Source organism: Eleutherodactylus coqui, chromosome 12 (assembly GCF_035609145.1).
Source record: "Eleutherodactylus coqui strain aEleCoq1 chromosome 12, aEleCoq1.hap1, whole genome shotgun sequence".
NCBI classification, from domain to species: domain Eukaryota; kingdom Metazoa; phylum Chordata; class Amphibia; order Anura; family Eleutherodactylidae; genus Eleutherodactylus; species Eleutherodactylus coqui.
Genome location: NC_089848.1, coordinates 114,380,061 through 114,398,322, shown reverse-complemented (window position 1 = coordinate 114,398,322; position 18,262 = coordinate 114,380,061). Strand labels below are relative to the sequence as shown.

General features: G+C 49.3%; 1 protein-coding gene across 3 annotated transcripts in view; it reads left to right on the top strand.

Moving 5' to 3' along the window:
* The first annotated feature begins 3,650 nt into the window (after positions 1-3,650).
* Positions 3,651-18,262, top strand: part of NBEAL2 (neurobeachin like 2) — a 124,627-nt gene continuing 110,015 nt past the window's right edge. For all 3 annotated transcript variants that reach the window (XM_066585250.1, XM_066585247.1, XM_066585246.1), the window contains exon 1: positions 3,651-3,841. In XM_066585250.1, coding sequence (XP_066441347.1) covers positions 3,716-3,841 — 126 coding nt within the window. In that variant the 5' untranslated portion in view covers positions 3,651-3,715. The remainder of the gene's footprint in view (positions 3,842-18,262) is intronic.

Sequence of the window (18,262 nt, the reverse complement as noted above, 5' to 3'; positions counted from 1 at the left end):
CGTGGAAAAGGGGTGAAAAGTTTAGACACCCCAGAATAATAATTATAATGACAGCATTAAAAACTCCAATAAGTAAATCATTGTACTGTCTTATTCGTTCTATCTACTTCTGGGAAAGCTGGGTGACACTGACTACTAACACAGCCATCAATACTGCAGCCAGGTCCCGGAGTCCAGGTTGGTGAATCTGTCTCCCCAATTCACTTCATGATGGCCAGATATGCCATTCAGAGCTCTTGGAAAGCTGGGTGACAGCCACTGATTATCTCATCCAGGAACGCTTCCTGCTGTGTTTTACCTTTTGCCTATAATTGTAGACGTACGAGCTGCACCTGACCAGTCCCCGGAGATTCATCACATCCACCAGATCTCGTCCGCATGACTGGCTAATTCCAGGATTAGCGGCTGCAGTGAAATTCCATAGGGAATTTCTGCTGCAAATCCGCCCTGTGTGAACCCAGCCTTAGGCTACCTACAGACGAGCGAGCATGATATCGCGCTCGCCAACGTACATATTAACACCAACGCAAAGCTTTTTTCTGGCAAAAATGCCTTCTATCACTTCTGTGAAGTAGCGATCCTCCGGCGTGGAGTAGCGATCCTCCGGCGTCGTTTTAACATGCGTTAGAGGTTCGGCAAGTGTTTCCTATTGTTTTCAGTGTGAAACCTCACCTCGCACTTGCGTGCCCGGCGTACGGTGTGTTTTACTGTCCCATTGAAAACAATGGCAGATGCGCTCAGAGGAATGTGAAAAGATAGGACCACGATGCAGTGCAGGAACACCGCGCTCATGTGTATGACTCCATTCATATTCGCGCGAGTTTTATGAATTTCTTGGCTGTGTGAAATGGGCCTAAGATGCAGCTTTATCTGCTGCTGTGGATTTCCACTCCATAAGGCTAATTTCACATGGGTGAGTGCGATATCAGACCGTGAAGCTTAGCCCGATATTGCCAACATCCGATGTCCTCATGGATGCGAGTCGTTTTTGTCTTTAAACTGCCTTGCATCCCTTCAGGAAAGTAGCGATCCGCAGTTTCCCACTGTTTTCAACATCGCACTCGCATGCCCCTTTCATGCTGTGCGATGCTGTGCCCGCCCAATGGGCAATGCGTTCCGATGGAACGCGCAAAGATAGGACATGCCATGATTTTTTGCCATGCCGAGATGCGGGAAAAAATTGATCATGTGTATGACCGCATTTAAAAGAATGGGGTTCATATTCGCGCGTCTTGCAACGCACAGAGCTTATGGCATTTTCTCTCAAAGCCACCTATCCCACATGTATACATGCAGATTTTGGTGCAGAATTGTCTGTGTGCGGCTTGCCGAAATATACCGCATATGTAAAAGCACCCTTGTAGCGCAAATGAGCTCCTTGACCCCCTGCGCAATTCCCTGTCCCATCTTTAGCATTATGAAGAGCCCCATGGTGCCAATGATGAATGCCAACGTGAGCCACAGCACCCACTTCAGTTTTTTATGTGACAACTGAGCTCCGCCCAGAATGGCAGAAGCTTTTATGTGAAGGTCGGAACACTGAATCATCGGAGCTCAGTGAAGACACAACTAGGGGGTGTTTATAAAGTTCTGTTCTGCAGTTTTTGGATATCTCATCGTCCTTACGATGATGGGTGCAGTCGTGTGATGACTGGAACTGTTCTTTAACCCCTTAAGGCCTCGGGCCCTTTTCGTTTTTTTCCTGCCCACTTACAAAAAATCGTAACTCTTATTTTTCCATCACTGTGGCTGTATGGGGGCTTGTTTTTTGCGGGACGAGTTGTATTTCTTAATGGTGCTAATTAATGTACCGAATAATGTACTTAAAAATCTCTAAGTGGAGTGTGATGGAAAGAAAATGTAATCTCACCATCTTTGGGGGGTGTCTTGACTTTACAGCGCACACGTTTCAGCAAAAACGATATGATATACTTTCAGTCAGTACGATTACGACAAAACCAAGTTTATATTGTTTTTTTTTTTTGCTGTAGTACTTTAATGGTGACTACCCACTACAGGTTTTTTTTCACTGCGAAATTCACAGCATTTTGTTTTCTGCAGCGGTCTATGGGACTTGTAATGTTAAAACCGCGATCGCGCAAAATCACAATTTACCGCAATTTCGTGGTAAATTGCGATTTTTTTCGCGGTTCTAACATTACAAGTCCCATAGACCGCTGCAGAAAACAAAATGCTGTGAATTTCGCAGTGAAAAAAAAAACTGTAGTGGGTAGTCACCCTTAGGCCGGCTGCACACGGCCGTGACGGGCTCCGCCGCGGAGACCCCAATACTTACCTGCGGCTCCGGCGTCCTATGTCCCGCATGACGCTTCGGCATGACACGCTGGCCACGTCACATGACATGCCCACAGCGTCACATGACGCGGCCAGCTGTGTCATATGATACCACCGATACAGACATCCGGCCCCGCCGCACTGACAGTGATCAGTGGAGATCTGGAGCAGCAGATCCCTACCATGTAGGGTGTATATCCCGGTATAAGGGTGACTACCCTCTAGTGTTTGCGAATTTGCTGCATTTTTTTTCCAGGTGTCTCTAATGTTAAAAAACGCGCCGCGGCAAAATTGCAATTTACTGCGAAATTGCGATTTTGCGCGATGCGATTGTAGCATTAACAAGTCCCATAGACCCCTTGAGAAAAAAAAAAAACCTGCGAATTTCGCAATGAAAAAGAACCGTAGTGGGTATTCGCCCTTAGGGCTCCCACACACTTGCGTTTTTTGTGTGTTGCGTTTTTAACATTAGAAAGTCCCATTGACAATCGCGTTAACAAAGAACGCAGCGTTAAAAAAATGCAAGTGTGTGGGAGCCCTTATATAGCACTATTTGGAGGTACATAGGATGTAAATGTCAGTATTATATGGGCACTGTATGGTGGTTTATGGGCTGTATATAGCAGTAATGCATGAACACTATGAGGCAGTATTAAATGGGCACTATAGGGTGGTATTATATAGGCTGTATACACATGTATTATATAAGCACTATTTAGTAGTATGTATATTGCAATATTATGTGTCCTGTATCTGCAAGTATTTTATGGGCACTATATGGTGGTTATACATGAACACTATAAGGCGGTATTAAATGGGCACCATATGCTGGTATTATATAGGCTGTATATGCTCATATCATATAGGCACTATTTGGTAGCATGAAGGATGTATATGGCAGTATTTTATGGGCACTATATGGTGGTTTGTGGGCTGCATATAGCAGTAATACACGGACAATATATGGTTTTATTATATGGACGCTATATGTTATGTGTATGGGCACTATATAGGGGTATTATGTGGGCTGAACTTATATTAAGCTGGAGGGGTGTGATGAGAGGTAGACTGTTTATTGAACTTGCACTATATTTCGGATTATTGGGCTAGGACACTTTTCAGTAGTGGAGAAATAAATGAAGTCATCTTCTTCTTTTTCTTCATGCCATCGCTTCCCCTTCTTTTTTTACGTCTCTTTCAGTTTTCTTCTCCTTATTTCGATCTTTTTCTCCTCATTTGCGTTCGATATTCTACAGTATAGACGCCGCAGTACCAGCAGCGGCCGGGGGTGTCGCCCTCGTACCAGGACAGGCAGAGCGGCGGGAGGAGGTGGAGTGAAGTTCGCACCTCGCTGTGCCCGGAGCCTCACACCTCCCCGGGGACGGAGCCTCAGACCCTCCCGCACCTGCCATGGGGCGACATGGAGCCTGATCGTGCCGGCAAGAGCCGGGGGACCCCGGGACAAGAGCCTGGACTAGAGGCGGGTACAGGGAGGATGGCTTCCAAGGAGAAGCTCTATGAACTGTGGCTTCTCTACTTCACCAAGGTGAGTGTGGCCCCTGGGGGCCCCTACGTGACAGCTGCAAGCAGAGAGGCAGGGGCTGCAGCATGCACCTGTGCGGGGAGGGGGCGCATGTACCTGGGGGGCGGCGCCCCTCATTGTCAGGAAGTGCAGGCTGCCCAGGTTAATGACGGGGTGGGGGTCCCTGCAGCCCCCCGACTGCACACAACTTCTCCAGGTATCTGCTATGGAGCTGATCGTCCGGGGGTCCCCCAGCTGTGATCAGACCCCTCCTGCGGAGACCCCCGGACCGGGCAGGTGTTCTTTGTTCTACGTACTATCGGCATGAGACAAAGGGGGTGCAGGGATGGGGGTCCCCATTACAGCCCCTGCCACTGGGGGCAGGTGTCCAGGCTGCCCCCTTCCTCTACTAACTTTGTGGACCCCTGGATTGTGCTCCCCAGGTATTGGGGGGTCAGATGTTAACCCTTCCCTGACTTATTCTTTGTCCTCCGCAGCACCTGCTATTAGCTGAGACCCCGATAAGAGCGGAGTTAACCCCTTCATGGCTGTACATGGATGAAGCTCCCATATGTGGACAAGGATTCCCCCAAATCTTACATTTTACACTCATTCTTGGGGTGACTGGCAGAATATTGGGGTACACGTGGAGTTACATTGTATATACACCGGTGGATTGCTCGCCATCGTCTAATTTGTTGTAGGGTCATGTGACTGTCGGTCAGCGTCTGATTGTGTTCTACATCGTTAGTACATGTGATAATTAAGTGAGATATTAGCGGTGCCGCCCGCCTCCGGTGGGTGAAGCTGTCACGATATATCGGGGGCAGCTATTCTTCAACTTTTCCATTGGGTTTTACTCTCTCTTCCAGGGGACACAACATAAAAATGAAATCCCAGTTTCGTGGCCCCCGTGTGCCATATCATCATATAGCGCATCCATGCCTTCCTATAGAAGTATGCTATAGTTACTTCTATATAGGATATCAGTACTGACATATAGCGCTGGATCTGACTACCTGTATAATGGTCAGCTATATGATATTCATCTCCTATATGCTAAACCTGTATAGGATGATTATATAGACCCCAGACGCGGGTATATGCCTATAGGTTCACCCTGTATGGACCGATTTTATATAGACCCCAGACGTGTGTGTGTGTATATGCCTATAGGTTCACCCAGTATGGGCCGATTATATAGACCCCAGACACGTGTATATGCATATAGGTTCACCCTGTATGGGCTGATTATATAGACCCCAGACACGTGTATATGCATATAGGTTCACCCTATATAGACCCCAGACACGTGTATATGCATATAGGTTCACCCTGTATAGACCCCAGACGCGTGTATATGCCTATAGGTTCACCCTGTATGGGCTGATTATATAGACCCCAGACGCGTGTATATGCATATAGGTTCACCCCGTATGGACCGATTATATAGACCCCAGACGCGTGTATATGCATATAGGTTCACCCCGTATGGACCGATTATATAGACCCCAGACGCGTGTATATGCATATAGGTTCACCCCGTATGGACCGATTATATAGACCCCAGATGCGTGTATATGCCTATAGGTTCACCCCGTATGGACCGATTATATAGACCCCAGACGCGTGTATATGCCTATAGGTTCACCCCGTATGGACCGATTATATAGACCCCAGACGCGTGTATATGCCTATAGGTTCACCCCGTATGGACCGATTATATAGACCCCAGACGCGTGTATATGCCTATAGGTTCACCCCGTATGGACCGATTATATAGACCCCAGACGCGTGTATATGCATATAGGTTCACCCCGTATGGACCGATTATATAGACCCCAGACGCGTGTATATGCATATAGGTTCACCCCGTATGGACCGTTTATATAGACCCCAGACGCGTGTATATGCCTATAGGTTCACCCCGTATGGACCGATTATATAGACCCCAGAAGCGTGTATATGCCTATAGGTTCACCCCGTATGGACCGATTATATAGACCCCAGAAGCGTGTATATGCCTATAGGTTCACCCCGTATGGACCGATTATATAGACCCCAGACGCGTGTATATGCCTATAGGTTCACCCCGTATGGACGGATTATATAGACCCCAGACGCGTGTATATGCATATAGGTTCACCCCGTATGGACCGATTATATAGACCCCAGACGTGTATATGCATATAGGTTCACCCCGTATGGACCGTTTATATAGACCCCAGACGCGTGTATATGCCTATAGGTTCACCCCGTATGGACCGATTATATAGACCCCAGACGCGTGTATATGCCTATAGGTTCACCCCGTATGGACCGATTATATATAGACCCCAGACGCGTGTATATGCATATAGGTTCACCCCGTATGGACCGATTATATATAGACCCCAGACGCGTGTATATGCATATAGGTTCACCCCGTATGGACCGATTATATAGACCCCAGACGCGTGTATATGCCTATAGGTTTACCCCGTATGGACCGATTATATAGACCCCAGACGCGTGTATATGCCTATAGGTTTACCCTGTATGGACCGATTATATAGACCCCAGACGCGTGTAGATGCCTATAGGTTTACCTCAGATGTGTATATAACAGTCACCTACATGCCAGCAATAACACTGACAGGTGAAGTGAATGTCAGTGATGATGTGGTCACAATGGCGCCTGTCGGCGGTGGGGTATAAAGGGCAGCAGTCAGGGGGATTGTCACAGAGAAGAGGAGACGGACTTTCTGGCCTTTTACGTTGTATTTACGCAGGCGAATGTGACACTAGTTTGAGAGACGCGGACTGATGGCGGGCGCTTAACCTGCAGTGTTCACTGCGAGTGCAATGTGTCCGGCGAGAAAAAAATGTAAGCATCGCATCGCACTCGCTTGAAACTAACATGTACACGCCAGTGCGATGCGATATTCAAATCGTCCGTAGTAAATAATGGACGTATTTTCTGCGGTCTTGCATACAGTAGAATGAAGCGTGCGATACCGCAGCATACACTATTTAGTTTTTTTTGTGTGTTTCTCATATACACAAAACTTGCAGAGGAAAACCGCCTGTGAAAGTGCAGCTCCATCAGCGGGACGGATGCGCAATGACGCGTGACTCAATGTATCTGTGCTATAAACGATGTTTTGCGTGCGTATTGGCGTATTTTACTGCACCTTTTTGCGTTTGGGACACGGCGAAAACCCGAATTAAATGGCTATTCAGTGTAATGAGTTCTAGACGTGTTCTTTTTCCAGCGGAATTACGTAATTAGTTGCGTTTTGCACACCTCCATAGACTTCTATGGGGACCTTTGGTATGCAGATGCACACAAGTAGAGCACGCTGCCTTCTTCTCCGCTCATGCAACCTATTGTGATTAACAGGCGTAAATCCGCCCCTTACACTTGGGCTCTCTTATCTACACCTGATTTCTGGCTTCAAAAATTGTATAAAAGCTGAACAGAACCGGCATGTGTGACGCCCCGCAGGTCTTGAAGTTGAGGGATTGGAAGGCGGGTGATGAGACGTGGAAGGGTGTGAGCGACTGCCAAGGGGCAAATTGTATCGAAGCGGCAGGTAGTGGTTAGTATCTAGCAGAATAGTCCAAGGAAGGACCACTGGGCAGTGATGGGCTGATGGGTGCTCAAAGCTCATGGATGTGAGCGGGATGTGGAGAATAGTCCCATCGCACAGAGGAGCGACTGTAGGGCAGGTTCCTGCTGGCCATGATGGAAGGGATCGCACAGGACCTCACAGCTCGGTATGTATGGACATGTGTGATCACGGTCAGGGTGCTTGCGTCACGGCTGTCCACCTTGGAAGTGTCTACAAGGAGCACGGAATCCTTCCCCACATCTGTCTGATCCACAACTTCCAGGACGTACAGGATGTGACGTGACATCCCATAGGCTCCAGCAATATACTGGTTACTTGTCATGACTTTATGAAGATCCATACCATTCTACTTCTAAACACACGTGCAACCGCAGAACAAAAGATTGGGGGTCGCTCCCCGCATTATAGCCATCTCGTATAATCTGCACCTTCTATGGAACAACTTGCTATAAACCTCCAGTATATGGGCACACCAGGATATTCCACGTTTTATAGGAATTAAGGCCATAGACCTGCAGTGTTTGGAGAAAATGACTGACACCAGAGAATAATAGCAGTATTGTTATATGTAGCTGTGACTTGTAGCCCCTTCCCCTTTTTTATATCTGTTTAATTCCACCTATACTATCAGAAATTCTGGACTAGTAGATTTCACTGACCCGACTAGCAGGTTAGTTCCTGATAATGGGGACTTTGGGGAGGTTCTCTACTCCTTTTCTGGGGAGCTGAATGCAGGCATTTGTCCCCACCTGTCAGCCTTTTGTTCAGTGGGATGACTGGCTGTGCCTCGGGATCCGTCCTCTTCAGGCCTCCTGGCTGGATGGGCGCAGCTGACTGCATTGTTGGGACCTGATAAGATAAGGCTCAGCTTGTCCCAGCAGGTCCCTGTGTGACTCATCAGTCCGCCTTCACTTTCTATAGATTCTTGCAGCATTTTACAAGCTATTCTTCTACCAACCAAGCGTAGCTGATGAATTAGAGCACTGTCTCTTTAATTGGATCATTCCATAAATGGAATGTGAGACAATAAAGGGTTCATAAGGATAAAATATACTTTCAATTTTCAAGACCTCCGCTTGCTGTCAGTGAGCAAGGACATTCCTGGTTACATCCAGGGGCTGAAAACCTGTATGGAGCTAACACTCCATAGACAATCCTCTGTGAGCTAAACGGGCTGAACTTCAGATTGATACATTACCTGCACTGATAGATACATTGAATTAGAGAGCCCCATCTAGTAGAGCGTTGGACCATCTTCAGTTTGTTGTGGCGTGAATTCTCTTGGGTATAGAAATTGTTCAGCGGGAATGGTGGCCCGTGCGGACAGGAGAGCTGATTATATGGTCCTGACATGTTCTGACAGGAAGGGGTCATTGATTCATGCTGCTTGCGTCAAATTCTGACCTCCCATCGGCAGGAATCTGAACTCCTCTGACCAGGAGATGTTTTTTTTACAGCTCAGTGATCCAATTTTTATGCTCTTTTTGCCGTTGGAGTTTTGTCTTTCTGGTTGTCTTAGATCAGGAGTGTCAACCTCCTCGTCACCGAGGGCCACATCAGCCTTATGATTGCTTTCCAAGGGCTGATTGTAATTGTAAGACTGTATAGTAAGGGCGTTCCCCATGGTTGCTCCAGTAGTAATCGTATCCCCTACGTTGGTGGCTCCAGTAGTAATCGTATCCCCTACGTTGGTGGCTCCCGTAGTAATAGTATCCCCTACGTTGGTGGCTCCCAGTAGTAATAGTATCCCCTACGTTGGTGGCTCCCAGTAGTAATAGTATCCCCTACGTTGGTGGCTCCCAGTAGTAATAGTATCCCCTACGTTGGTGGCTCCCAGTAGTAATAGTATCCCCTACGTTGGTGGCTCCCAGTAGTAATAGTATCCCCTACGTTGGTGGCTCCCAGTAGTAATAGTATCCCCTACGTTGGTGGCTCCCAGTAGTAATCGTATCCCCTACGTTGGTGGCTCCCGTAGTAATAGTATCCCCTACGTTGGTGGCTCCCAGTAGTTATAGTATCCCCTACGTTGGTGGCTCCAGTAGTAATCGTATCCCCTACGTTGGTGGCTCCCGTAGTAATCGTATCCCCTACGTTGGTGGCCCCAGTAGTAATAGCGTCCCCTACGTTGGTGGCCCCAGTAGTAATAGCGTCCCCTACGTTGGTGGCTCCAGTAGTAATCGTATCCCCTACGTTGGTGGCTCCCGTAGTAATAGTATCCCCTACGTTGGTGGCTCCCAGTAGTAATAGCATCCCCTACGTTGGTGGCTCCCAGTAGTAATAGTATCCCCTACGTTGGTGGCTCCCAGTAGTAATAGTATCCCCTACGTTGGTGGCTCCCAGTAGTAATAGTATCCCCTACGTTGGTGGCTCCCAGTAGTAATAGTATCCCCTACGTTGGTGGCTCCCAGTAGTAATAGTATCCCCTACGTTGGTGGCTCCCAGTAGTAATCGTATCCCCTACGTTGGTGGCTCCCGTAGTAATAGTATCCCCTACGTTGGTGGCTCCCAGTAGTTATAGTATCCCCTACGTTGGTGGCTCCAGTAGTAATCGTATCCCCTACGTTGGTGGCTCCCGTAGTAATCGTATCCCCTACGTTGGTGGCCCCAGTAGTAATAGCGTCCCCTACGTTGGTGGCTCCCAGTAGTAATAGCGTCCCCTACGTTGGTGGCTCCCAGTAGTAATAGCATCCCCTACGTTGGTGGCTCCCAGTAGTAATAGCATCCCCTACGTTGGTGGCCCCAGTAGTAATAGCATCCCCTATGTTGGTGGCCCCAGTAGTAATAGCATCCCCTATGTTGGTGGCCCCAGTAGTAATAGCATCCCCTATGTTGGTGGCTCCCAGTAGTAATAGTATCCCCTATGTTGGTGGCTCCCAGTAGTAATAGCATCCCCTACGTTGGTGGCTCCCAGTAGTAATAGCATCCCCTACGTTGGTGGCTCCCAGTAGTAATAGTATCCCCTACGTTGGTGGCTCCCAGTAGTAATAGTATCCCCTACGTTGGTGGCTCCCAGTAGTAATAGTATCCCCTACGTTGGTGGCTCCCAGTAGTAATAGTATCCCCTACGTTGGTGGCTCCCAGTAGTAATAGTATCCCCTACGTTGGTGGCTCCCAGTAGTAATAGTATCCCCTACGTTGGTGGCTCCCAGTAGTAATAGTATCCCCTACGTTGGTGGCTCCCAGTAGTAATAGTGTCCCCTACGTTGGTGGCTCCCAGTAGTAATAGCGTCCCCTACGTTGGTGGCTCCCAGTAGTAATAGCGTCCCCTACGTTGGTGGCTCCCAGTAGTAATAGCGTCCCCTACGTTGGTGGCTCCCAGTAGTAATAGCGTCCCCTACGTTGGTGGCTCCCAGTAGTAATAGCGTCCCCTACGTTGGTGGCTCCCAGTAGTAATAGCGTCCCCTACGTTGGTGGCTCCCAGTAGTAATAGCGTCCCCTACGTTGGTGGCTCCCAGTAGTAATAGCGTCCCCTACGTTGGTGGCTCCCAGTAGTAATAGCGTCCCCTACGTTGGTGGCTCCCAGTAGTAATAGCGTCCCCTACGTTGGTGGCTCCCAGTAGTAATAGCGTCCCCTACGTTGGTGGCTCCCAGTAGTAATAGCGTCCCCTACGTTGGTGGCTCCCAGTAGTAATAGCGTCCCCTACGTTGGTGGCTCCCAGTAGTAATAGCGTCCCCTACGTTGGTGGCTCCCAGTAGTAATAGCGTCCCCTACGTTGGTGGCTCCCAGCAGTAATAGCGTCCCCTACGTTGGTGGCTCCCAGCAGTAATAGCGTCCCCTACGTTGGTGGCTCCCAGCAGTAATAGCGTCCCCTACGTTGGTGGCTCCCAGCAGTAATAGCGTCCCCTACGTTGGTGGCTCCCAGCAGTAATAGCGTCCCCTACGTTGGTGGCTCCCAGCAGTAATAGCAAAGCCCCTCCTCATTCATCAAATTTGTCTTTGGTCAGGCAGCATATATACAGGCATTCCACTCACCCATCTTGCAGCCCCGATGTGGCAGCGGCAGCTGTTGCCAAGTCTGTAACCGCTGACCTCTCCACTCGACATCAGGACGGTGCACACAGCCCCCAGGAGGGAGAGCTCAGCGGTCAGACTCTGCACTGCCACCGCCAGACTGCAACTGCAGGCTGGGTGAATGGAATGCCTGTTATGTGGCCCGCTGGCCATACAGCAACCAAAAATGGGGTGGCGGGCCAAATTTATTCCACAGGCCTTAGGCCTGAGTCTGATTCTGCATGCAGGTTCCTGCAGTGGATTTCGCCATTGACCGCGGCCGGTGATCCTGTCGTCTTTTATTTTCATCTATACTATGGATGGCCCCGGTGGCTCGCCGTCGGATATGCGCAGTACAGATTTTCAAATATTTATTTTTCCCGCGCCATCGCTCGATGATGACGCGGTTACGCACAACCTTTCTGCAATGTCGTGGGTCGGACGGCTTCCATTGACTTCAATGGAAGCTGCCTGCGCAGAATGCATGCAAAAATGGAGCATGCTGTTGTTTTGTTTTTTTTCCTCTGCGAGCGAAAATCGCAATTGATTTCCGCTTGTGTGCAGAAAAAATCGATTTCCCATAGCACGCTATGGACGGTATTTGCTGCGGATCCACGGTGCGGACACCTGCCGTGGATTCCGTCCATGTGCAGGTGGCCTTATGTTTGGCATGTGTGCCTTAGACAGTAATTGCACTAAGGAACGACGAGTTGTGCGTTCAGACACCAATGTTGTGTTCGGCTGTGCGTCATAACGCTTTGTGACATCTTCCTCTGCCCCCTTTTAGTGATTTGGTTGGCTGTTTTTCCTCGATCGCACCATTCTCCATATACTCTCCACACTACTGTACAGGAGCGCTCCCCACAAGGTTGCCTCCTTCTAGTCTACACCGATGGCCGGCCCTCAGTGGAAGTTGCACAGATCCCTTTCCATTGTAGATTCGCACTCGATCTGATCCACATAAACTTGTCACTTGATTGGATGCGGCACTCCGGGGTCACGGGTTTAATATCCACCCAGGGAAGCTCCAATCATGAAAAGGACGCGATCTCTAATAAAGTGGCCATTCCCTGTCGTTTTTATTACATGGTCAGTACTGTTGAATAAAGCACCATTTGCAATCGGCTGTGAGACGTATTGGGTCTGTACAGCCTCCTACTGTTCTTATTCACTTGCAGGAAGCAGAGATCTTGAAAATGGTGACAGGTTGATACTAAAAGTTCTGTAACTTTTTTGTATTCTAACCCAATAGAAGTGTGGATCTGGGAGTATGAGGCACGTAGCGGTGAGCGGCCATGTTTAGTGCCTCATCAACTCGTTTCACTTTACTTTCGCCTCTCTGACTTGGCGCCTGTGAATCCTGGTGCAGACGGGTTCCTGTGCGTTGGCTGCACTGAACTCCTGTGATGTCATAAATCAAACAATCCTATTTATAAAGAGGCTGCGGCTGCAGCGCCGGGCCAACTCAGCTACAGGGAGGAAGCAGCGCCAGTACCTGCTGCAGGTGTGTGTGCGCTCCCTGCTGCTGGCTCCGCTCTACCATGTGATGTGCAACTACAAGTGCTTGCATGGCCTTCAGTGACTTCACCTACTATGCTGGTACTTGTAGTTCCCATCCGCTATAAACTGGGATGGAGCCAGAAGGGAACAGAGAGAATGTGGTGCTTGTTATTTTACTGGTGCTGCTTTATGGTTTGTGGGACCTTTCACACGGGACGGAATTGTCCGCAGGGCGCAGCGCGGATGCGGATTTAGTTTTTTTTTCTGTTCGCCTATAAACGTCGTACTGGTGTACAAAGAAAACCAAAATGGCGCCAATTATCAACAAGGAATATGTGTATACCTAGCTCAACGGGGGGGGGGGGGAGATGGGGTGGATTTGCTGCAGAATTCCGTGTGGACCCTCCGCATGGAGATTCTGCTGCATTTCCAGTAGCAGCAAAGAGGATGAGATTAAGAAAATCTCGCCCACAAGCTGCGGAAATAATCCGCACAAAACCCGTCCGGACGTTGACATGTGGTGCGGAATTTAATTACACAGCACGTCAATTTTCTTGCCCTTTCCGCAGCGATATTCACTTCTTCTCCATGAGCGGGTGAATCCGCACCGAAATATGCGACCCAGCCTCGGGGCTTATTCACACAAACGATATTCTCATGTGAGTTTTGTGCGATGTGATCCGCACATAATGCGTCAATATGGATTCATTCACACTAGTGATGTCTTGGTTTTTTTACCCTTCGGCAACGCTGCGAGAGAAAAAAAGCGCTGCATGCTCTATCCTTTGGCATTCCCTTGCAACGCGTCGTGCGATGTGCATGTGAGTGCCATGGGATTAAAGTCAGTGGGAAACGCAATTCTATTTCTGTGTGAGGATCACAATTTTTCAGAAGGCGCGCAATGCGTTTTTTAATCAAAAATGCTTTGCCTCGCTGTGAAGAACGCATGTTGGCGAGCCCGACATCGCGGTTGGTCATGTTTGTTTTACCCGTATGTTTCATGCAAAAACGCCTTGCAGCACTTCAGTGAAATTGCGATACTCAGGCGCTTGTCTCCCGCGTGTTGGAGGGTTGGCAAGTGTTTCCCATTGATTTCAGTTGGAAACGTCACATCACACGGCATGCGAAGTGTTTCACTGTTTCATAGAAAACGATGGGCGATGCTCTCCGAGGGCCGCGAGAAAATAGGACACGCAGCGATTTAAAAAAATGCCTGAACACCATTGCGATTTTTCTCACGGCAAAATCGCGATCGCCAGTGTGAAGAATACCTTAAGGGGGAAGAGCACGAAGATGACCTACAATATTAGGCAGGTGTTTAGTTGCGATGGCTGATTGGCGCATGCGCGGTCACCCTTCGAGGTATACGATGCCCGGGTCTCCAGCCGTCAGTAAATTCCTGGACAGTCTGTAATACTCGTGGCGTGTTGGCCGCGCTCTGTAATAACATCCGGGGTTGTTTTCTCTCCCTTGAAGCTGCCTATCTGCTGGCAGACACGTTCGTTTCTGTTGCCCTTGGATACGTCACGGATCTGTTCTCAGCATGTGATACACTTGTGCCTGGGAGGCCGGGCTGATCCGCCGGCGGTCCTCCGCCTCTCTCTGCGGCCGCCCCGTGTGTGAGTGGAACAGGTGGAATGTGGAGTCCTCCGCCTCAGGAGGTATCGGGGCAGATGTGCTGCGTCTTGTCTGGAATGAGGAGGCAGCGGCTCATCCTCACAACACCTGAATACTCTGCGGCGAGCGCGGACGGCGCAGCGCAGGTTCACTGTGAAGAGTCACCATTCTATCCATGGCTGCACATTCTTCACACAGCAGTGGAATCATGTATCACACATAGGATTAGATACGGGGGCTCAGCAGACAGTATCGCACACGATGGCTTGGATACAGCCTCTAGCTTGGGATCTTAGCCGGAGGGTTGTGGGCGCAGTCCTCCGTCCAGTCGCACAGACGGGTAGCAACAAGTAGACTGCTCCCCTCGCACCTGCACACATCATGGCTGCCACGTGGCTGCACTGGAGGAATGTCGCTGCGAGGAACCACGATTACAAATCTAACTTCTTACGATGGCGACATTAGTCTGAGCGTGATGGCACCGCCAGCTATGTCCTTACCCCCCTCCCCTACATGCTGGTCTCCTTCCAAGTCACGGAGCCCCGGCGCGGCCCCGCTGGTCACTCCCTGGCTGCGTCTTGCCAGCTCCTTCACTGACCTTCAGCAGATGACCGCTAGCAAGGTCGCAGCACAAATAGCTCTGGCCGGCGGAGCGCACGGAGCGCTGCATGCAGCCGTTAGGCACTCTGTAATAAAGCTACAGTATGTGGCGCGGATCTTCGGCGTCTTATACCGTTCCCTTCAGCCATTCAGGGCTCGCTCACATCGGCTAGCCCTGCCCAACAGTCATATGACGGCGCTTCCGTTCAGTTTCCATCCGGCATTTGTCAGTTGAAATGGCGCGGATGTGAATGAATAGAATGCCGGAAGTGCAGTGAAGACTGCCACTTAGGAGCCGCTTTGAAGCAAATCGGTGGTCTATATAATATTGGGACAGTTATGACTGTCACTCCTTGAACAAAGTTGTTCTCCTGAGAATCTGAGGTGTTAGTAATGCGGCTGCGACGGACATGGTATATCGTACGACTCGGCCGCAGACAGTGGATGGAGCGGCGGCGCTGTGCAGGGCCTCATTTGCTACCTGAGAAGGATCGTCACCCCGCTGGGTGTGGGGACCTGGATTAACCCTTCACTTTCAGCCTATCGAGCCTCTGCACCTTACTAGTCATCTTATGATAATTCTCATTGACCGTTTTCGGATTTCTCTCTGCTACTGGGAAAGCTGGGTGTCAACAAGTATGGCCATCATTGAAGCTCGGGGAGCTGAATAGTTTGACTATGCAGTGTCATTCCGCTGTTCAGCAGCCTTGGAAAGCTGGGGACAGTCCTTGTGGTAACTGTGCTGGTTGTCACTCATTTTCCAAGGCTTCTGCCAGCAAAGTTAGGACTTCGGACGCGTTCACACGGTTGACGTTTTTTTTTTCTCTCAGGGTCCCGAGTTCCCTCCATGTTTGAACCTGACAGAACTTCAACCCATTAAAGCTTTTCAGCCTCATTTATCAGGAAAAACTCTGTTGCCCATAGCAACCAGTCAGAGCTCAAACTTCATTTCTGAAAGCTGCTTTGTGATTGGTTGCTATGGGCAACAAGGACAGACTGAGGCTGTATTCACATGAGCAAGCGCAATATCGGTCCGAGAAACTCAGGTCGATATCACGCTTGTGATTCTGGATGCGAACGCGATGCGTATTATGGTCACAGCGTATTATGTGCGCGGTACGCTGTACCAGTCTGCCTCGAATTGCACAAAATAGGCGCACGAGGAAAATTGCAGCATGTTCTATCTTTGGGCATATTATGTGCAAAATATAGGTGCGCATGTGTTAAAATAACAAAAGCGGCGGTACTTACCCGTCCGCCACCCTGGCGATCCAGCGCCGCAGCCGCGCGGTCCTCCCGGTCTTTGTTGTGGAATGGCTGCTACTGAACCATTGGAGCCCGGCGCAGGCTGCTGCGGTTAGCTGCGGTTTTCCTGGTATTAACGGTCAGATGCTGGAAAGCGGACAACCCCGTTACTCCTTATGGAGTGCGGGACGTGTGATTACCGGACTAAATAGACGGGCGGTTAGAAGTCGCGGTGTTGGCCTCTACCAATTCACAGACAGCAAGCAAAGATCTTGAAAATGGTGAAGAATTGAAATGCGAAGTCTGCTAGGATGTAATGAGCTGAGTAGTCTGTGACTGGAGCAGTCGGTTATTGTTGCAGACCGTTTTTCATTCATGTGCCCGCCATTGTGATGCCGCGGTAGTAATGGCGCAGACCTTGCCCCTCCGTCCTGCATTGGGTGTAGTTTACAAGTCTTTGCCAGTAAACTGAGCAGGGAGGTCTTATCAATTATTTAGGGCCTTCTCAGGTGTCTGGGAGCGCCCTTCTTGGCTGCCATGCACAATCTATGGCGCACGTGAACCACCATGGAAACGTGCCCTCGTTCTGTGGATATATCCATAGGGGCAGTGGCTTTGCGCCAGCTCTCTTGGCACACACGTTCATAATAGAAAAGGGGTTTGTCGCCCAGTGTTCTACAGTTCAGTCCTCTCGTCAGTCTTAAAAGTAAAAATGCTGGGTGACATTTTGTGACATTGCTGCTAGGCGCTGTAACCCAGCTTTCCATAGACCCTGAGTGGCAGAAATCAATATTGTTATGTAAATTGTATCTCTGCGCCTCTCTTACTTCTGGTGTCAGTCTGCACTGTAGTGCTTGCATTGCATTCCTTAATCAGGTTGTCATAGTGATTACTATCAGTCATAGCCTGTACATGGTATAACACAAGGGGACGTAGCGCTGTGTCCGTGGCCACCCTATGGGGGTTCTTGGGGTACTTGAGTACATTATATGTGATGGTGACTGATTAGTTAGCAGTACGTATGTCTATGCAGAGTTGCCTTTCGTAATCAGGAAAAGCTAGGTGACCGCCTTGGAGCTGTGATGGCGGTCACATGGCAGAACGGTGCTGACGAGCGGATTCTCAGGTGTTTACACATAAAACTTCTCTCCGCTGCTGTTTTCCAGCCTCTTCACAGTCCATTTACATTGTAAGTAGAGCAAAGTTTAGGCCGCACACTGACCGCGGGAAACATCCGCAGGGCAACGTCTCTTTGGGGTTCTGGAAATATCGTGACCAAATCGGCACATTTCACGCTCCGGACCGTGAGCTGTCACGCCAACTACATGATATTGTATCACATTGCACCTGGAGCCCATAAATGGCCCCAAGAGGTTGGCGAGTCGGGCTCTTCTGGTTCCCCAGCTTCACACTGGTCGCAGGTATCGTCGCACTAAAGACCCGGGGAGGAGAGGAGAATACTCGTAAGGGAAGAACCTCATGTATGTGCCAGGGTCACGTGACTGCTACCATGTAACAATGCCCAGATCACGTGACTGATACCATGTAACAATGCTTAGGTCACATGACCGCTAGCATCTAACAGTGTCCCCGGGTCAAATCATTACTACTATGTAACAGTGCCCGGGTCATGTGACTGCTAGCATCTAACACTGTCCCCAGGTCAAATCATTGCTATTATGTAACAATGCCCGGGTCATATGACTACTACTATGTACAAACCCAATCCCCAAAAAGTTGGGATGCTGTGTAAAATGTACTAAAAGTAAAGAAAAAAAGAATGCATTTGGAAATCTCGTAAAACCATATATTACTCACAGTAGAGCATAGAACACATATCAGAAGGGGAAAGGGAGGCATTTTTCCATTTCATTTAAA